General features: G+C 39.1%; 1 protein-coding gene across 2 annotated transcripts in view; it reads left to right on the forward strand.

The window, feature by feature from the left end:
- The window catches only part of SUGCT (succinyl-CoA:glutarate-CoA transferase), a 538,921-nt gene that overhangs the window by 446,565 nt on the left and 70,331 nt on the right, over positions 1-22,025 (forward strand). For both annotated transcript variants that reach the window (XR_013814318.1, XM_079786519.1), the window contains one exon: positions 7,253-7,316. Coding sequence is in view for 1 of the 2 variants with exons in the window: in XM_079786519.1 (XP_079642645.1) it covers positions 7,253-7,316 (64 nt within the window). In the remaining variant the exon portion in view is untranslated. The remainder of the gene's footprint in view (positions 1-7,252; positions 7,317-22,025) is intronic.

Genomic DNA, 22,025 nt, shown 5'->3' on the forward strand with positions numbered 1-22,025 from the left:
ATATTAGCTTTTTATATTTATAGATTGGCCAATGTCAAAATCATTACAGGATAATTTAGGAGGATATCTTTATCACCTAGAGTAGGGAAGACATTTTAAAATATGTCATAAAAAGTATAACCATAAAGGCCTAGCCAGTGTGGTATAGTGGTTGAGTGTCGACCTATGAACCAGGAGGTCGTGGTTTGATTTCTGGTCAGGGCACAGGCCTGGGTTGTGGGCTCAATCCCCAGTAGGGGGCATACAGGAGGCAGCTGATCAATTATTCTCTCTCATTATTGATATTTCTACCTCTCTATCTTCCTCTCCCTTTTCTCTTCCTCTCCCTTTCTCTCTCTGAAATCAGTAAAAACATATATTTGTTTTAAAAGTGCAGACATAAAGGAAAATTTCAATAAATTTGAGAATGCTAAAATTAAAAACTTCTGTTCATCAAAGCACCATAAAGTGAGAAATACAGAATAATATTGAATGTAAATTATAATTGAAATATAAATAAAAAGGTAAAATAGAGAAAACTCTCCAATCAATCCCCCTCCACTAAGTAGAAAAGAGCCACTTTCTACTTAGTAAATTAAATTTTATAGATAAATAAATACATTTAATTAAATAAATTCAATAAAATATTATTGAGCATCTACCAGATAGTGCCAAATAGTGTTCAAGGCACTGGGGATATAGCACAGAACTAAACACCTGTTATGTAACAGTAACAGACCTATGGATAGCAACTAATTCAAAAGTCTCCCTTACAGGATAATAAGCTTCTTGAAGGCCAGGACCTTGCTTTTTCTGTGACCCAGTTTTTCCTCAGCAGTTAACAGTGTCTGGCACCAATAACAATTGATACTTATTATTAACTAGAGGCTCAGTGCATGAAATTTGTGCACTCGGGGGGGGTGTCCCCCCAGCCTGGCTGTGCCCACTCACAGTGTGGGAGCCCCACGATCAATGGCCCCAAAGAGGTAGCCCCTGCCCACCCATCTGGGGCTCCTTGATGGATTGCCCCAAAGAGGTACTCCGGAGCCAGGGTCCCTCCTCCTCATCAGGCGGAGCCGCAGGACCCCCAGGCCTCACCGCATGAAGCCGCCAGGCCCCACCTCCTTGTCGCTGCGTGGAGCCACCAAGACCTGCCTCCACGCCACACACGCAGTGTCAAGTCCCCTCCCACCCGCGCACGCCTCGCTGTGCACACAGCTCTGTCCACCCACGTGCGCCCACTGCTCACGCAGCCTCCTGGTGATGGATTGTGACTGTGTGAGGGATCACGTCATGATGGCATGAGGGCGTGATGACCATTTGCATATTAGCTCTTTATTATATAGGATTATTAATCATTACTGTTGATACATTTACATATGTTTGTTGCATGAATGAATGTGCCCCAAAGCCACACAACTGGAACTTGGTGGAGCCAGAGTTTGAACCTAGTTTAGGGAGAGTGGTGAAACAATTGCCATTCAGTGTGCTCAGTGCTTTGCCCTCATCATCTCACTTAACCCTTGGAAACTCCTGAGAAAGATATTCTTACTCCCTTTTTACTGATGAGGGTTCTGAGCCTCATATACTTAACTGCCTTGCCCAAGGTCACCCACTGGATCTGTCCCCTCTAAATCTAAGCCTGGCAGGGCCCAAATCCTTTATCTTTCACAGCCTTTGTGTCTGTGGTAGCCAGAATTTCCTTGGCTACCTATGAGGGAGCAGTTCAGTTTATTAACGAATTGGGTCTCATAATGACAAGCAGTACAAGCAGTTCGTTTGGCTGATTTTCTTTCCTCCATGAATTGACTAATTTGTTTTACAAAACTGACCGCATCAGCTAGTTGGGTAAATGGTAAATCAAATTATGCTTGTTTATCTTTTATTTTCACTGTCAGGAACCTGGCAGCCACTCATTAATTGTGAAATCCTGGGCAAGTTCTTGGCCTCTTTAGGCTTCCACCACTTTATCAGTAGAAATGCAGATGATAGTAATTCCTACCTAGTTTAGCTAATGAGGGGGTTAAATGGAGACAACTTCCGGGGTGGGAACTTCCGGCCTCAGGCCTTATAAAGCCCTCAAAATCATTTGGTCTGGCCCTGCCAAGGCATTAAGGGTGAGTTAATGAACTGTTTGACCAAATAGAGCACGTTAATTTTTAAGTTGATAATTTTGTATGACCTGTGGATAGTTTGTAAATATCCAAATGGCCCTTGGTAGGAAAAAAGTTCCCCTAACTCAATGCTTGACCCTCAGGAGTTTTGGTAAGCAATAGCTGCTGTTATCTTGTTTATTGTTGTAATTGTTAACCTTAATGTTATATTTCAACATCATTTTTATTCTAAGACTTTTACTTGCCTCCTTCACCTACAACATTCAGCTTCCTTTGGAGGGAAGCAGAGTTACTTACTTGTTTCTTATTGGACATTGTGGAGTGTAAATTACGTCTTACAAATTGGCTTAGGTCTCTTATTCCCTACCCTTTCTTCTAATCATAGGCACTTTGAATGAAGTTTATTTGTCTTTTTATCACCAGCCCTTTCACATTGTCTAGCATATAGGTACTCTATGATGTTTGTTACACTCAAAGAATAGATTATGTCTCTATTCATAGTGAATGGATAGATAGATCAGTTCTCTTGTGTATCGTTAAAATCATTGACGGTATTCCATTGATTTTTTAAATTGAATTTTTGGTGGTGACATTGGTTCACAAAATTGTACAGGTTTCAAGTGTATAAGTCAACAAAACATTTGCACAGTGCATTGTGCGCCCATTGCCCAAAGCCAAGGCCCTTTCTGTCCTCATTTATCCTCCCTTTGCCCTCTTCCACCTGGCTATCACCACGTTGTTGTCTGTGTCTATGTGTTACATATATAATGCTTTGATGTGCTCTTTACATGTATCATTTGTATTTCATTTGGTAATCAGACAACCAAGGGGTCTGGGCTGCCTGTCCCTACTTCAGCCAATTAAGCAGAGACAGGGTTGAGTCATATATGAACATTTATTCCAATAACGTCAGCAGTAAGGGAGAGCAGCAGGTCATCCACAAAAATCTGCTCTCCACCCACCATAAACTAACTGCTTATATTGGGTAGAAGGGCAAGATTACGTGGGGAAGCAGGAATTACAGGTATGAGAAAGTGGGCGTGGGATAATCATTACAGGTTACAAGTCGTGCACAGGGTGGGAGGTCACAGATAGTGGGTGCCCAGGGCCCCCCGGGACCAGATTACAGGTAAAGAACAGGTGTCTCCAGGACTAGGTGCCATGAGGTTATAAATCTTTCCATAATGGTAGGCAATTCTCAGGAAAGGAGGATGGACTGCATTTCGATGTTAGCTCCCAGGTTCCCAGGGCATACAACTCTCAGCGAGGTTAGAATGTGCTTTCTCTAATCAGAATAGAACAATCACAGTTAACAGAGCATGATTAATAGTTCTTATAATAATTGTTAATTTCTAATATTCTACTAGTATTGGTGCCCCTAACAATTTAATGCCAGCGCCCTAGCAGTCTCTTTTCATTTGAATATGCTTTCCTACTTCTGTTCTTGAACCAGATCTCTTGTTTTCTGTGTAGATTTTCACTGCTTATAAAGTGGGTATTTTTATTTGATTTGTTTTACAGTTTTTTCTTGCTAGAGCTATATTATAGACTTTTCCCCCTTGCCATTCCTGCCATAGGACTTTATAAAAAAAACTGTCTTACTTTCACTTAAACTTTTATTTCCCACGTAACTTTAAGGTATACATTTTACTCCTCCCCCCATCATTAATACATTACCATTTGATTCTCTCATTAGGCTGTCAATCTGTAAAACTCTTAAAGAAGAAAGAGAGGCCTTATTTTAAATAGGCCTGATACTTTGCTAAAGATTTTGGTGCACTGTCTACAATTCTATTCTTGTCAAGAAAATGCTTTTGAAATTTCAAGAAGAAATGAAATTAAGAAAAGCTACCAAACCAGGAAAGATTTAGGGAGGATAAAATAAAATTCAAAAAAGGACAGAATTCACTACAAAAATCTAGGGAAGGTCTGTGCCTTATTTAAAATAACTAAATATATGATGAAGAATATCCTGAATGGCCAGACTGAGGTTCTAGGCATGAAATTCTCCCTATGGGAAAATGGTAGTTGACGCTCCCTAAGCCAAGGTTCCTTTTCCACTGTTAGTGGTCAGCAAATGAAACACTATTAAATGGGAATTTCTAGGTTAAGGTAATAGAGATTGGGTGTTGAGCCTGGGTACAAAAAGGAAAGGGAACATTTAAGTAACCATTCCCACAGAAATGCTATACAAATGTTGATACGTGGCAGTTTCTCCATTTTCAGTGAAGCTAAGATGAGACAATACGCCTGAAGTGCAGCAGGGGAGATTTACGTTAAAATTCAGGCAGACTGTCTGGTCTCTGAGATCCTCGAATATGTTACTAAGCAGAGCAGGACTTGCCCCACAAACAGGGCTGGAGAGTTTTCCAAGATTCCAAGTCCTTAGGCAGGGTTTCCAGGGACGGCACTGCCACAGCCTCAACCCTTCTCTGAGATCACCTGACCTGGTTCACGAAGAAAGCCTATGGAATTCTATCGACTTCAGACTTGACATAAAACGGTGGGTGGCAACCAAGGCAGGTCTTTCTGAAGATGGGGGCTCAAATGTTCCCCTTTGCCTCATAACTGCACCGTGGCTACAGCAAATGAGAAACTGCAGTTAGCTTTCTTTGCCAGACAGCAGAAAAATTTGTGTTTCTGCTTAAAACAGAATGCTTTTCAAGGCAAAGGAATTAATAAGGTTAGAAACAAAAGTTTCTTATTGGGAAGGGTGTATGTAGACCGCAATGGGGGTAGGGCTGGAGGAAATACACTCCTTAAGCTGCTTCTGTGAAAAACTTCAATCAACTGCTAGCTTTCGCTTCCACAAAACTTTGACATATGTCCCTTGACCTTTACCAACTACCCTTTCACGTTTGACACTTAGCGTTTGCTACATAATTGCAATTCAGCGTTAATTAATTTCAACACTATCAGTTAAGTTATATTTAGCTGAGAACACTCACTTTTGTCTTTTGTGAGTAGCAGTGCAGTGTTATTACAGAGAGGTAGTCAGGAGGGCAACAGAGATACGAGAAGAATGATTCAGTGTGCGGATAATTGTTTCGAGTGAAATTTAGCTCGGTATTTTTGTTCCTGTCCTCAGTAGAACTGAGATTTAGCACCTCGAGTTGGCATTTAGCCCCCACCCCCACACAGGAGGAGGTTGTGCTGGGCGGGTGCTGAGAACGAGCCACACCAGAATTAAATTATAGCACAGTTCTAACACTGACAAGCTTTTTCTCTGGCCAGCTCCTGGGTGCAAAGCTGGTGACTCCAAAAGAGAGGCAAGGCATCCCTAGAAAGGATCTCCATATGGTGTGGCGTCATCCTCAAGGAGTGGGGGGCTGACATGGTTGTTGTTTAAAGAGCATGTTGCTGTGTTGCCCCAAAAGTGGTGACCACACCCTCCCTCCCCCCCACCCCCCCCCCCAAAAAAAAAAGTGGTGGGAGCCTGGATAGCCATTGCAGAGTTATAGTTCTAAACTTAAAAAATCATCCATGAGATTATCTTTTTTTTGTGGGGGGCGGAGGTTGGGGTGTTATTCCATAATGGGACCAAAAAACCTTAATAGAAATGGATAAAAAACAAACACAAACAAACAAACAAGATATTTGACCTCTTTTTCTGAGTTTTCCAAGCGGGAAAACATTTTTACTAGTTTACGCATTGCATGCTCTTTTGCTTTGTGAGAGGATTATATAGGAATATGTATATGCTTCAAAACACTATAAAACCATTACAACTTGCCATTCTCTATGTGCCAAGGATTTGAGTAGCTCTGGTTCAGTTAGCATGACGTTGTGGTCCACTAGTTTACTGTGCCACTGAACTATGTCTGTCCTTTAGGTCCGTGTACAGCACAGGAAGGGAGAGATCTCCACCTGGTAGATAGTACAGGTGAAACACAGTGTTAGCCACTCATATATGTTTCCCTGAAGATGCAGTAATAGTAACAGTAAATTGAATTTTTGGGTGTTCTTTGAGACAGTATAGCCAGATAGCCTCCAGTTGTTAAAAAACACACAAAAAAAAGAAAATAATTTTATAGCATTTTTATTTGTGGGATTATAGAACATTTTGCCTCTAGTAATTCAACTTTTACATTTAGAATCACAGTCTATGCCCCCAACTCATCCTCTTCCTACAGTGGGAGGACACCTGATCCCTGGCAGATTTTGTTTTCCTGCCCACCCCATAGGAAAGAACTGCAGCCTCTATATGCCAAGGATCTTAGTAGCTCTGGTTCAGTAGTCAAGCAATTCAGCATCAAGTCAGATTTCTGCTGGTTGGGCACTGTTAGATTGTTCCTGTTAGATAGTAACTGACCTTGAATCTTAACCCTGAGACCAAGTCACCTTGTGTTCGTGATGGGATACTAATAAATATCCCTCTTGGTCCCAGTGCATGAGAATCTAATTGGCCCTCTAAGATGAGGTCTCAGGTTTTATTTTTTTTCAGTTGTCTCTTCCCTCCCTCACCTGCCCCAAACTGACTGCAGGATAGAGGAATCCTAGTTATGAAGCCCAGTCTTGTGATGAAGGTCTCACTATCACTGAAAACATCTCTGGTTTCAATTTCTTGCTCAGGCCTCTGACCTGGGCCTACTCTGGGCTCCCCTGTCAGCTGGCTCTGTTCATTGCTTATCACAGCAACCCTGAATCTGTCCACTTCCAGAAGTCACTGGGCCTCTGGATACTCTGATTCACCTTTCAAACTGCACCGCCTCCCCATACCTTCCACCAAATAAATCGCCAGGAGCATATGTGCTACCACCCCAGGGGGCTCCTCTGCTCCAGGTCTGCAGCTTCCCGGCCTGTCCTGGAGTTGACCTTGGCCAAGTCCTTCTATGAAGCAGTGCAGGAAGAGGCAAAGCTTCACTATTTAGAGGATCATACCTAGATGAAAGGGAGAAGATCATACACTATATTTAGGAGCAAATAATATTTTTAAGAGTGGGAAGACTTTGAATCTTATTTTTTTTTAGCTTCAGTTGGTAAAATATAAAATAGAAACATTATTTTTGTATCAAATATTTACTTTCAAACAAAAATTTCAAGCATCTCTCTTTTCTATTATCTTTCATCAATGGACTGAATTGGTGGCTTTCTATATACCTTGAGATTGAAGATAATTTCATTTGTAATGTATTTTTTCTCTCTTTTTACATTTTAAGGTGTTACACAATGGCCTCATTATGGAAATGAAACATCCAACTGTGGGGAAGATATCAGTCCCAGGTTTGAAAACTTTTATTTTAATACCTTCCTTAATAAACTGTTCCCTATGCTTATGCCCCAAACAACTTGTTAAGACATTGTCCAAAATTTTCATTTTTGATGAAAGTTAGAGTCACACCCACAAGACTGCGCGCTGAGGCTACAGAATTGTGTCTTTGCTCTAACAAATGTCTGATTGTCTCACCAACAACAAAATGCTCGTATCACCTAACTCCATTTTCTGTAATCATGTACTCACAAAGGTACATTGTGTAATTGCCAGCAGATAAGTAGCGATAGATATGGCAAATATTATGAAATTACATGCGGTTCATATGAGAATGAGAAAGGACGCCAGGCTCGATAGAGGTGGTGTCCAGTGAAGGCTACTGACTGCTCAGGCCAGGGCATTTTTCTTTCTGAACTATGGTTTAGGGCAGTGGTCGGCAAACTCATTAGTCAACAGAACCAAATATCAACAGTACAATGATTGAAATTTCTTTTGAGAGCCAAATTTTTTAAACTTAAACTTCTTCTAATGCCACTTCTTCAAAATAAACTCACCCAGGTCATGGTATTTTGTGGAAGAGCCACACTCAAGGGGCCAAAGAGCCGCATATGGCTCGCGAGCTGCAGTTTGCCGACCCCGGGTTTAGGGTATCCATCTTAGCTTTGTAGATCAAGAAACTAAATGTTTTCGGTAAACTCAGAATACATTGAAGTTTTGTAATTTGACTCAGACCAAACAAACTCAACCAAAGAATTTTGGCCAAAATGCCAACTTAATACTTCCGGGGGGGAGTTCTTTTCCTTGTAGCCAGGAACCTCCTTCCTACTCTCAAAGCATCCAGGCTGTAGCAAGAGCTTATGATTAACCTGTTACCATGCACAGGCTTCACTTCTCTAGTGATCATAATATGACCATTCCTCGGGTCTGTTGTCTCTACTCTGGGGATGGCTGGTAAAACATGCCACATTCTTCATTGTGTCCCTATTTTCCAGACTATGTACAAACCATGCACTCATTTTTTTTTTCTTTTCTTCTGGAAGAGAATAATGAACTTAGCTATGATATAACTTTGGTCATTGTTTTCCTGAAATTATATCCAGGTTGCCTTGCTTGAAGTTTGAGTATTTCCCAAACTACTCAATCACCACAGTCAAATGGCATAAAGCATTTACTTCTACCGGTCTCAGGTCTCATTTATTGAAGAAATGCATTAATTTGATTCTAGGTATAATCTAGTTCTAAGATTTGGGATCAACTTGGCAGTATTGTCCCAGAACAGATCAGATAATGGCCACTGGCACATGAAAAGAAATAAGAAGAGGGAATTATGATGAATCTATAAAATTGAAATAAAAAATTCTAATGCATAGGAGTATAAGGAACATTATACACAGGTTAAGGAAGGTAACTAAGAGAGAGAGCAGGTATAAGCATATTAGAGACTGAGATCATATGTTAATATGAAAATGATATATCATGTAGAAAGGTAGTAGGGGAAAAGCATGTTAATAAAAGCTAAGAAAGTCTTTTATTTGTTGATATTATTGAGCATACACTATGTGCCAGGCAGTGTTTTGGGTCCTCAGAATTAAAAAATAAGCCAGATTCCTGGGCTCCTGGCCACATGGAGCTCATACTCAATGGAAATGCTGGCAAAAAAAAGTTGCTATTGTTTCTTCTAATTCAGTGTATCCCAGTAAGGTGCCTCTCAAAGGATAAGATATATTAATACAAATAATATCACAGTAAATAATTAAAATTTTCCTGTGGATTGCCCCTTTCATTTATTTACCAATGATAGTTCTGTCTTTCTTTATAAATGTTCCCTTTGGAGACCTTATGACTGTTGTAAAAATAACTTAGACTTTCCCACAATGCCTCATTGAAGTGAATCTGCCAAAACAGAAAAAGTGGGTAGAGTGGAAGGTGATTTTATGCTACACTAGTTACCCAGTGGAGACACATTTTGAATTCATTAAATGTAGTTCTCTAGATTTGCATATACATGGGTGTGCAAAAATAGGTTTACAGTTATTTCTTTGGGAAAATATATAACACAACAATAAATAATAATACAAGAATAAACTTTCACATACTCACAACTGTAAATCTACTTTTGCCATCCCCTGTATATCTGCATCTTTACATTTACAGTAAAAAATCCTGTTAATAATACCTCAAACTACTTATTTATATTTCCTTTGTTATTAGTAAACTTGTACTGAAATTTTGATATATTGTACTAACTTACCTGAAGCATTATGTCTTAGTAGTTACTAGAAACCTGTCTCTTGAAGAAAGCAATAATTATTATGTAATTTTGATTGTACCTTTTTAGAGATGTATAAGTCCACAGCATTCCCTCAGATTCTCAAATTAGAGCTCCTGTGTATTCCTAATTGATTAATACTTAAAAATATTGGTCAACCAATGTTTCCCAACTATTGGGAAATTATTTGCCTCTTCAAAATTCCTGTTGCCTACTTAAATAATTATTGTAAGCATTTAATACATTGCTACAATATTTGCAATCATTACCAATATTAAAATATACCATGTAATATGATCTAAACTATCTCCTTTATTAATTAACATATATTCCAATATACTTTTTATATCATTTCCCATTACCTCCAACACAATAAATAAGACATTTATTTTGCATATATACATGTCATATTTAAAGCATGCAATCTAGTTAATGTTTGTGAATTATCTCTAAATATGAGTTGTAGTTATGTTAATGCTAATGCTGTTGTTCTTTATTTCATGTACTGTTCATGACAGTACTCTCTCATTTTGAGCTTTAAAGCCTATTTTACACTTAAAGATGGAAAGGGACTAATAAAATGTATTATTCATGGGGGCATAAATGAGAAAATGTATCATACTTTTCTTTGCCAGGCTTAAATAGTCTGGTGTTCTAATAATCCCCCATGAGGGTCATAGTCCTTAGTTTTTGCTCACCATTAGCTTAGTGGCAGAAGTGTGAACACACTGGGCACAATGTATTGATTCGCTCCTAATTAACTAACTTAATCTGATGCAGTGCCAAATCTTCAAGCACTCACACACTCACACCACACACAACTACACTCCCTAAACCTATTGTCTTCCATATGCTCCATGAAGATCTGGTGAGAGAGCTGTCCCCAGAACAGGCCAAGCCACTCATGGAGATGACAGTTTGGCAGGGAAGGCAGCATACAATACATATAGAGGAGCAGGGTGAGCGTTTCCATAGAAAACCAGAGGCTATAGCAGGGTGCTCTGGAAGACGGCCAGGGAGACCTAAGCTAGTGTGTGGGATCAGGAAAGTTTTCTTGAGACGTGAACTGTAAACAGACAGGGGAACAATGGCCCGTTGTCAGCAGAGCCGACCTGGTGTGGCTGAAGGAGCAACAAGGAGGCCCAGTGCAGTGCTAATGTCTGGAGGAGATGAGATAGGGCTCAAATGGAGAAATGGCGTGGGGCAGGCTCATGGTTTCCCTGGGGAGGTAGACAGAGGCCAGAAGAATGAGACCTACAATAGAACTAATGACCAAATTCAAAACACATCAAAATATCAAGGAGAGCTATGCTGCGTCTCTAAGATCCCAACTATCTAGGGGGGAAGTTGGGACTTGCAAGAGGAGCTTGGGTAGGAACCTCAAATGTAGTTGGACAGATGTTCTGATTGATTGAGTTTGGGGTAATTTCTAAGTTGGTTAAAGATTTTTATAAAGCTCATAATATCATGCATTTTAAACTGAAATAGATAAAAGTTTGTCTGTTAATTACTGAAAGGCAAAGGTACATTAGAGTTCATATCATGATATTTCTTCAGCAAGACATTGGCCATTATATAAACATCACCTTATTTGTGAGTTTACTGAAAAGATCTTAACATCAGTTATTATATCAAAAGGACTGCCAGTTTCCACTGAGCCATTCACCCACCATTTGCACCTTCTTCTTGAAATGCTGCTGCCCATTGGACTTTTGGCCAGAGTGGAATGTGCTGTCTTTCCATGTAGTGTGTAGGGGCCAAAACAGCCTTGGTGCTGAGTTCCAAACTTCAAAGAATATCATTGAAATAGAGTTTGCTGTGAGCTCAGTTCCGCCCCACGGTCTTTGTCAGACGCTTCCCTGTGCATGTGGGTTGTGGTTACTTGACTCCAGCAGCACTGCTGGGAAGTATTGTAGTGATGAGTGTGTCAGTGCTGTGGCAAGGAAGCTGTCTTCCCTGCATAGAAAATGAGTTTCAAAGGAATTAGCCTTGCCTGCGACCACTCCCCACTTTCCCCCCAACCCCCACCTATGTTTTTCAGAAAGTAGCTCCAAGTGATTTTAAATGAAACTTTTCATAAGTCTCTTCCCATAGGATTTTAATATTCATATTTAGAACCTGCAACAATTCTTAGCTAGTGGATGTCAGATGCAGGAAGAACAATCACCGCTATGAATTAATGTAGCTCAAACCAGATTATTAGAATATCGATGTTTGGATTTTATAGTGAATTTTGAAAAAGTTGAATGTTTGTTATTTGATTATCTGACATATTTTATTTCTGAATGTTTGGCAGCTTATATAAAAGATGCTCTATAACACCTTTCTTTTGTAAGCTCCTGGGAGAAAAGATGCTTTCATTTAACATCTAACCAACACCCTCTATACTAACTAAGTACTTAATAGATATTTTCTGGATGATGATTAAAGTAAAAACCTTTAGATGAAAAATAATTTAAAAAGATAATCTGTGACTATTTTAAGCAATATGCATTTTTAATGAAAAGACTGGCTACCTGTAGAAGCTATCTGAAAGAGAGTCATTTCACTTCTTTAGTTTGTTTCCAGTTTGAAGTACATAAATGAAGTTACCACCTAGTCTCTTGCTTGCTTACAAATCTTCCTCTTCTAGGCTACATGAGACTTGACCTTGCTGTTACTTTTTAGCTTTTTTCCTTCCCTTCAGATAGAAAATTAGTTAGTGTTTTTGAAATCACATATCCTCAAAGTGCAGTTAAATTTCTGTAATGGATAACAGCAATGGAGAAAACTGTCAAAAGTCTCACTGGGAGAAAAGAAAAATTATAAGGAACCAAAGTTTCAGTTTACATCCCTCCTTAAAGTTTAAGTATGTGAGTTCTAAGAAGGAATTCGAAGTAAAACCAACTTGAGAGTAAAAGGTGGAATAACTTATTTCTTCCAGGTAGAGAAATCTCTCAGGTGACAACAGGAAGAGTGTAAAGTTTTCATGTTGTGCATAGTGCATAATCTGTCTCCTAGAAAAAGCATACCCCTTCAGGGAGCAGGTTAAGCTGTAAAAAAGAGGAAAGAGATGAAAGGAAGGTTCTATAGTCTGTCAACAGAATGAGAGAAAGCTGGCAGGGAAGTGAATTTTCAAATAGACTAGGCATGGTACTTCCCGAAGTCCTCAATTATTTTTAACTTTATTAAACCCTTAACCCAAGGCAAGGTACTGATTGTTAAATAAATCAGTGTATTCTCAGACGATTTGACATTGAGTGCCGGCAGCCTTCCCTGAAAGTCCCTTGTAGTGAGGCAGGATCGTAGACACGGTTGCCTTTCAGTGAGAAATGAATAGCACAGTGACTTCCCTGCCTAGGAGAGCTGGGAGGAAGCAGGAGGAGTGAATCACAGCCCCAGGAATGTCTTTCCATCAGGAACCTGAGAAGCCCTAAGAGCCAAGTTACTGTCGCTGATATGACTTAGGAAACTTCATCAACTATGCTTCTCTGTGCCATGAGGAAGACATATTTTGTTAGACCAGGGCTTTCATTCTCAGGGAATTCATATCCCTATTAGTTGGGACTGGGAATGGGGCCAAGAACTCAGTTGTTCCTTTTCAACATATGCTCATCAATCTAGACACTAAGATAAGTAAATCTGTCTAATAGACAAGAAACTCTTTTTGCAAACTAGTCATAAGTTATCAATGAAATTAGAGTAAGTTTTCAGTATTAGGAAGTGGCATTTAAACTAAAGGATTTTTCTTGGTCTATATTTAATTAGACTTATAAATTATTTGGAATATTTTCTCAAATATCAATATACAGAATGATCTTTGAGGTGAGAGTTGTGTTTGAAATCATCTGAATGAACCACTGAATGCTTAACCAAATCTAGAATCAAAATAAGATAAAAATAAAAATCAAAAGCCACGGGAAGAGTGGAAGCCTCAATGATAGTAAAGTATTTTTTGGTTATTTTGTCTTAGAAGGTGTATCAGATATTTTCTGGGATCAATTCTTTAGTTCTTCAATTTGCTGCCATCAACTTCCATTGGGTACCCAGGGAAGTCTTTTTCTGGATGAAACTTTAGTGCTGACTTGATGATGGATCTTAGAGACTAAAGTGATTAAATATAATTAGGCAAGTAGACTGGCTGGAGAAATAAGTTCAAATACCATGTAATAGCTAAATATAAAAAAAATTAAATTATTTTGCAGTTTGGACTTCCATGTTATGGAGTTAACTTGGATAAGCAAGAGGTGACATCATCTTTGCCACTAAGTGGGTTTCAGCCTAGAGTGTATTGCTTGACTTCATTGCTGTATTTATTTATGCCTGAATAAGGGGTCATTTTATTCTTCTCTGAGATAAGAATGGCTTGGTTTCCCTCCAGCATCACCAGGTAGGGACTTTTTAGCCCATGGAGATATGATAATTGGGCTGAATCCCATAGGAAATTAAAAAAAATATGTATGGATTCTTAAGATATCAAGATATATTCCTGTTCAAAAGGCTTAGCAAAACAACAACAACCAATGGAGTGAGCAAAATTTTTATTTAAAGAGATTATGGCTTAATTTTTACTAAGCACAGTGTTATCCTATATAATAAAAGGCTAATATGCAAATCGACCGAATGGCGGAATGACCGGTGGCTATGACGTGCACTGACCACCAGGGGGCAGACGCTCAATGCAGGAGCTGCCCCCTGGTGGTCAGTGTGCTCCCACAGGTGGAGTGCTGCTCAGCCAGAAGCCGGGCTCACGGCTGGCAAGGACAGCCGTGGTGGCGGGAGCCTCTCCTGCCTCCACAGCAGCACTAAGGATGTCCGACTGATGGCTCCCAGACTGTGAGAGGGTGCAGGCCAGGCTGAGGGATGCCCCCGACCCCAAGTGCATGAATTTCATGCACCAGGCCTCTAGTGTTAATATAATAAGTATTGGAGGAGGTGAAGAAATGGTAGTTAAAGGATTTATTTGACACTGAGCTCGTCTATGGGACTCATGGCTTGTTTTCTCAGTAGGAGCAAATGGTATTTTGTGTACGTCAGTTCTGTATCAGTCTGCATGGAACCATATCCCCATGTTGTTATATCTATCTGGTATGGCATTAGTAGTCAATGTGTCTCTGGGCTCATCTTTTGAATAAGATTGAGATACTACCTGAGGGGAAGGGATGAGGGACCTTGAAATGTTCACTCAACATGCCCTTCACCTGAACACATCTAAGTCTCAGCAGCCATGTGACTCTCAGAGGGGTGACCCATTAGTCTAACCTACTTAAACCCTGTGTCTGGTGAAAGTGTTCCTGTGAACCCTCTACTTCAGGTTATTACAAGAAGCCATAAGCTTTTCAAACAAGTAAGCAAAAACCTAATTTTAACCTTTTGCACTCGGATGTCCAGTGTGACTCGACACGGTTAGCATTAAATCCCGAGTAGAAGAAAAAAGCAAGCGAGTGCAAAGGGTTAATTAAATGAAAACAATTATTAGAAGACATTTTGGGAATTTCAGGACAGGGTGTGGTGAAATAAGCTTCTGCAGCCACAAAAAGATAGGGAAATACTACCCATATAGATTTAAATGTAGTTTATCCCTGTAAACTCCTCAAAGACAATTTGCTTTCTCTTTGCTGAGCCTTCAAATTGGTGTATGACTTTAAGTAACTCACTTCACCTTTTAGTGCCTTGTATTCTTGTGCTAATGGGATCAATCTTTTTGTTCTTTCAATTTAAAGGAAAAATGCAATTCACCGTAACTGCATATGAGTATATTATGTGAATAGATTTTAATGACATCATTACCATGGAGCATTTAAATTTGAAATAAGGGAATATGAGCAGACATCTGTCAAGTACTTCTCTGTCTAGGGTGTGTATGTAAGTCCTTTATATATATAATTTGTTTAATCTCCAGGACACTTCAGTAAACCATTTGTTATTATGTCCAATTTACAGATGAGAAAATTGAGACTTGGTGAATGTTGCAGCACCAAACCCAAGTTTGGGTATCCCTGAAATCTGTCTTCTTTCCCTTATTTACTACTATCTCCTGAAGTTGAGCCAAAAAGGAAAATTAAGCCCATTCTTATGTTTTTGACCTTACAACTTTGACCTCTAATTTAAAGGCTGCTTAATATATATTTAAATCTTTCATTTAAAGATCAGCTTGGAAATTTATTTAAAGAATGTTTAAATTCCGAATTTGAACTTAGATTGAGTCTACCTCCTTTGGGGATTCAGGTTTTTAATTAATTAATTTATTTATTAATTTTAAATCTATAATTGTGCGTCTATGAAAAAAAAGCCATTGGAAATTGCATTGGTAGGCCATTTTCATATTCTCAAGAGCATATAAGTGTAAATGCACCATAACATGTGGATTATATTTCCTTCAAGTTGCACTGTTTTCACACATTTACAGAAAAGCAATTTGAAAGGGGACAAAAAGAAATGTTTGGGATATACATGCAAAGACCCAGGATATAAGCTGCCACCCTGACGTTCCTGGATTTCTCATCCTGTCAGTGATCACCTGTGGTCTGGGTGCTGGGTGGGCAAATTTCCCTTTGCTCACTGGGGGCTGGCTTTGTTACACAGTTAGAGCCAGATTTTATTTGAGCAACATTAATTGGTGTGTTGTTATAAGAAAGTTAGGATGAGTGGTTGGTACTATGGCTAAAACAAGAATTTAAAAATTAATTAGTGAAATTCTGTATGATTCTACTGATAGGAGGTACCTAAGTAGTCAAATTTATAAAGACAGAAAGTAGAAAGTGGGGAGGAAAGAGGAGTTAGTGTTTCACGGGTACAGCATTTCAGTTGGGGAAGATGAAAACGTTCTAGAGAGATTGGTGGTGGTGGTCATGCAACAATAGGAATGCACCAAATGTTACAGAACTGTCCACTTAAAAAAGGTTAAAGTGATAAATTTTATACAGTATATATTTTACCACAATAAAAATATAATTATTACACATAGATGAGCTAATTTCTATGTTGTTTCTCCAGTGTACACGTAGTACGTATGTGTGGTGTGTGCATAAGACATGGCCCAGTGGAGAGCGGATAGGCTCTATCACTGAGATCCGAGTGCAAAAACTGGCTCTGCAATGTATAGTTGGAGGTTATAGGTAGCCTTTCTAAGCCACCTCATTGGCATCTATCTGACCTGTAATAGAAAGGTAAACACCTCACTGTGACTTATAATAATTCAATAATAATATATTCAAGTGCTCAGCACATAGAAGCAATAAGTGAAAGCACATTGTAGATAATACACTCTCAAAATATCTACAGTATCAAGAGTAGCAACTCCTGCAGAAAATAAAACTAGCTACTTTGTTGGGTATTTTTCAAACATTAAATAATTTTGCATATTTCTCTAAGACATACAGTTAAATAAATCATTCTTTTGCTTAATAAGTGTTTATCTGATATCTACTGTATGCCAAGTGTTGGCTGAGAGGAGCTTAGATTAATGGGCATTTGATAGTGAACAATAAAATGAAATGCAGTGGGGACAAGGAAACCCTGGGACTGGCACTGCTAGGTGTGTGTTAGGCAAAACCAGTCCTTTTAACCGCCTTCCCACGAGGAGCTCTTGGACCAATAGATTGTGCACACAGTCATTGGAGACCATGCAGTATGAAAGCATCCTTCAAAACCAGATTGTTCCCTGACAGGTCATGCAGGTGAAAATAATATTTCAGACATCACACATGAGAATATAATAACTTGTTTCATAGGAATTAGAGAAGAGCCTTGATACAGCGCAATGTTTCCAAAATATACTCTGCAGAACCTACAGTTTCTTGTAGCCCTAATATTTGTCCCACCAAGAAATGGGCATGTTGTCAAACAACTTTGGGAAACCTACCTTAAACAAAAGTCAATGAATTTTCTTTACCACGACATTTCTCAGTATTGTTAACATTCTGAAATATGATTGTGTCTCTAAGAAGGAGATACTGAATACCTTCTTTTGTTATTTGACAGTGGAACCCTTTTCCCTCAGAGCTCTTATTAAGATCTCATGGAAAAGCATTTTGTGGGTCACTCCACTGGGAACACCTGTCCCTTGGAGCCACATGCAGCAAGTTGTAATGGCCACTTACTGGATAAACTGGCTAGTTTTCACTAACACAGGGAGGGGAAGCCAACTAAGACAACTAGCCTCTGAGGGTTGAATTTTTCTTTCTTTTTTCTTAGCTCAAGGGACCAAGGGTCCCAAGGAGTATTAGAAGGTTTTTTTCTCTTCTTCTATGGCTGTTAAACACACATGAACACTGGGCAGGAAAGGGTCAGCTAGGAGCAGAGCCAAGGGGATGTCTGTGTGGCTGAGAGGTCATAGTGGGGTTGGGGGCACTTTCAGTCCAAGCTGGCTCAGCCCCTACCAGTGAGAGCCTCATTAGACAATGACAGGCATCAAGAACGGAAATGGACTGAAGGCAACACCAAAGTGCAGATCAGGAATAGCTCACACGGTGATGCTCTTGCACTAGAAGCAAAATCTGTCCTTGGATCTAAAGAAATCACTTGAGGAGAAAACACTTTCTCTTCATTGAGCCTCAATAAAGCTGCATTAGAAGAATTCTGCACAATTGTTCATACTCTAGCTTAGAAAATGGAGTTGATTAAGTGGAAGGAAATTTAAAAAATGTGACAAAGATGATGAGGTGATTAAGAGGTAGGATTTAAGTAGTAAGATATGGAGAATTTAAGATGTATGACTGAGTAGCAATGACAGTGAGGTGTATGACAGCTGCCTATAAATACCCAATTAATTGCCTAATGTGGCAAATGAGAATAAACAGGCTTTAAGCACCGAAAGGGAAACGTGAATTTAAATCCATTAGGGAAACATTATTTACATTGTAAGGAAATCAGCTGAGCTATTTGAATAAAGATTCAGGATGATACTTTTCTTTCTTAAATGATCTTAAACTAAGTTTTTATTTTATTATAAGAAGATACATAATTTTTTATGTTTCTTAGGAGTAGAAATTGAAGAATAAAGAATGATGAATTTTTAATTTGCTGCAGGGTATTGTGAACTGGTGAAAACACTTAAGGCTGCTTCAAGTCTCTAGACATGTTTTCCTTCGAAGATGAATTATAGTGATATGCATGGTGGTAAGAATCATAGAAAACCTACACATTATGTTACACCGTGGAGACGCACCTTGTAGTGTAAAGCATAATAAGGATAGTTGCTATAGAGAGCACTTGATAAAACTACCCAACCTTTAGTGAGTCTGCTTATGCATTAGGTGCATCACGTATATAATATTAATCATCATTTGACACTCTGAGGAAGACACTAGTATCCCCATTTTACAGATGAGCAAACTGAGCCTCAGTGACATAAGTGAGCCCACCGAAGGCACACAACCAGTAAGTTGCAGAGCCAGAATTGCATTCAATTCTGAGTTACTTAAAACTCCATGCCTTTTAGTGCAATGCTATGCCACCTCCTGAAGGCATTTTGATCACCATTTGTATAAACTTTGAGCCAATGGCTTAGTATATAGGAAGCACTCCTGATAGTGAAATGATTTGCTTGTGTCTGAGAGTGGGTGGTCACTAAGAGTGCTACCCACACTTACTCTGCTTAAGCAAACAGCTTGCCCAGGGTTGTCCATGGCATGAATTAGGCAGGGCTAGGAGAAAGAGCAGTAGGCTATAGCTGCTGTATGGAGGAGCTCTGTCAGATCTCAAAAGCAGCATCTAGATTTGATTATAACTTCTCTTTGTGGTCTTTGAAGCTTTTTGGTATTTCTTTCCTTGCCTCGTGGAGTTCAGATCTATTTTCACATAAACAGAAATGATTCCTCCTTTCTGAGCATTTCATTGTTGGTGGCATTGTGGAATGTTCCAGGAAGGGGGAAATGAGGCCAATTATAAAGGAGAAATTCCTCTTCGACTTGCATGTTTATATGAAAATGCCAAAGCTACCAGCTGTTACTATAGCAAGCCTGGCTAAAGCCCCTGTTCCCAACTGTCCTACAGCATACATACAGCAGGGGGAGATACTTCCAGGAGACTTGGTTAGAAGATGAAAAGAGTTCCCACAAGTGTCATCCCGCATTCATGAGTTTTACAGGAAATTTAGGAAACATGCACTTTAGCACGCTTTTCATTTTAGTAAGAGTTTCCCAAACTATAAGCATGGCAGTGACAGCTCAAATAAATGCTAACCATTCTCTATTCAATACCTTCCCTCAACTTACCACTGCGGCGTGTTCTCCTTGAATAGAGAGAACGTAGATTGGAAGAAATTAATTTCCCATTCCGATTTATAGGACATTTGAGACGAACAGCCCATCAGTGTTACCGTTACCTCATTCGCCTTTTTTAGCCATCAGGACTGACTGCTTATGTCTTTTACACTCATGGAATGCAGTTCAAATGTAAGGAATTCAGTTCCATAGCAGGGACTGAGCAGAGACGATATATATCATCTTGTTGGCTATCTTGATCATGCTTTCTTCTTTTCTTAAAAAAGAAATATAAATGGCTTATTAGGACTGATGGAAAAAACAGATCTGAAAGGAAGGTTGAAAAAATTTTTATTTAAACAATTCTTCTGCAATCATTCAAGAGTGTAGAGTGGAGTAGATTCAAAAATCAGAGCAATATAATCCTGAAATTATATTTTCCAAATGAAGCTTAATTGGAGCAGTTTTGCCGTATTGAACTGGTTAAGGCATCTTTCCTGTCAAGACTCCCAACAGAGGTAACCCCAGTCCTATTTCCTCCCTCTTCCACTGGGTGTCCAAGGTGAGCCTTCAGTTTCCTGGACATAGCAGTTACAGCTGGGACTCACACCAGCTCTCTAAGGCAGCTGCAGTCCGGAGCAGTCCGCTCTTTCTGGGGGGAGAACTTCACCCTGGAGGCGCTGGAGGCTCACCTTTCTCTCTTATTCCAGTGTGAGAGGTTTTCTTGTGTGTTTACAGTAGCTCAAGTTATGGCCAGAATGACACCATGGTGTTCCTGTTTCTCTTTGGCCTGGGTATGACAATGGGGACCTTAAGTCCTCAAAAAGTATAAGTGACAGCTTATTCCATATTTGGCATTTTAATCCCAACAATAGTTTGATTAGTTGCCTTCCCTTCATTTGCGGTGAATTACAGACAATTTTCTTTCTGGTCTATTTCTCTACCAATTGTGAAATTTTTTCCTGTGAGACCAAAAAGAAAAGAAAAGAAAGAAAAAAAGAGCTGTCGTTTAAACACATTTTGACTTAAATCAAATTGAAACTATATGAACTCCAAACCGAAGGCTGCCATGCTGGTTGAAATACCAATATGTTGTCTGTGGAATGAATTCCTTTCATTAAAAAAACAAAACAAAACAAAAACAAACTTTACTTGAAGATGCTTCTTAGACTCTCTGCATTCAGTCATCTCCTCCAACTCCCTGCCTGCGATCCAGAGTCTGATACAAATGATTTTGGAGGCCTGCCTTTTTAAAAAGAAAATAAAAACTGTGTGCTTTCCCTAAAATAAAAAATAACCAACATTTAGGCCTTCACATCATCTATTGAGTATTTGAGCCAAAAGAAAAATTAACTGTTTAGAATCAGAGGATTCTTAATGAATATAGTCCTTTTTATCATTTGTTTCCTTTGTATTTATTTCAAAGGGTATAGGAGGCAATATCAAAAAAGGCTTAAGGAAGGCAAATAAATGGGGAAAAATAGAATTTATGAGTGAAGAAAATAGAGGGATTGCTCACATCTGAACAGTTTCTGAAATGGTTAAACTTTCACTGCACTCAACCAGTGCACCTTCTCTCATACACAGGGAAATCCTTTGACAACACGCCTCTTCCTGTGCTTTTCTTGAATATCAAACATCACCCTCTAAGTTTTCAGCCATGTATTTTCTTTGGACTGCTCTACTTTACCCTTATTAAATATTTCACATATTCGAAAGGAAATGTCAACACTTAACCTTTTGTGTGAGGTGGGAAACGGAAAAAGTTTATTTCACTGTTCTTCCATTTAAGCACAATGGAACTCTGCTATAATATAATTTTTATTCTTGCATTCCAATATAATATGGGTGAAACCATGACTCCCCCAGAAGTGCAGAAAAAGCAATACATAACATCCATCCACAAATCCCGGTGTCAGTCCTGGTGTTAAAACAAAATTTAACCTCATATTTTTATATGTGGCTACTATGCCTGTTGTTTTTTTCTCCCCCCGTTTAAATTTCTTCAAATCCCAATGCCAATCTATTATTTTTTAATAATACTGTACATATTAATGTTAGTGAGAATTAAGCTTTTGATATGATATCACTTATATGTGAAATCTAAAGAACAAAATAAATTGACAAACAAAATAGAAACAGATTTATAGGTTGAGAACAGACTGATGGATGCCAGAGGGGAGGGGTGTTGGGGATCTGGGTGAAAAAGGTGAAAGGATTAAGACCCACAAATTGGTATACAGGAAATATTCTGGGGAACACTTTGT

Source organism: Cnephaeus nilssonii, assembly GCF_951640355.1.
Source record: "Cnephaeus nilssonii genome assembly, chromosome: 12".
Lineage (NCBI taxonomy): Eukaryota > Metazoa > Chordata > Mammalia > Chiroptera > Vespertilionidae > Cnephaeus > Cnephaeus nilssonii.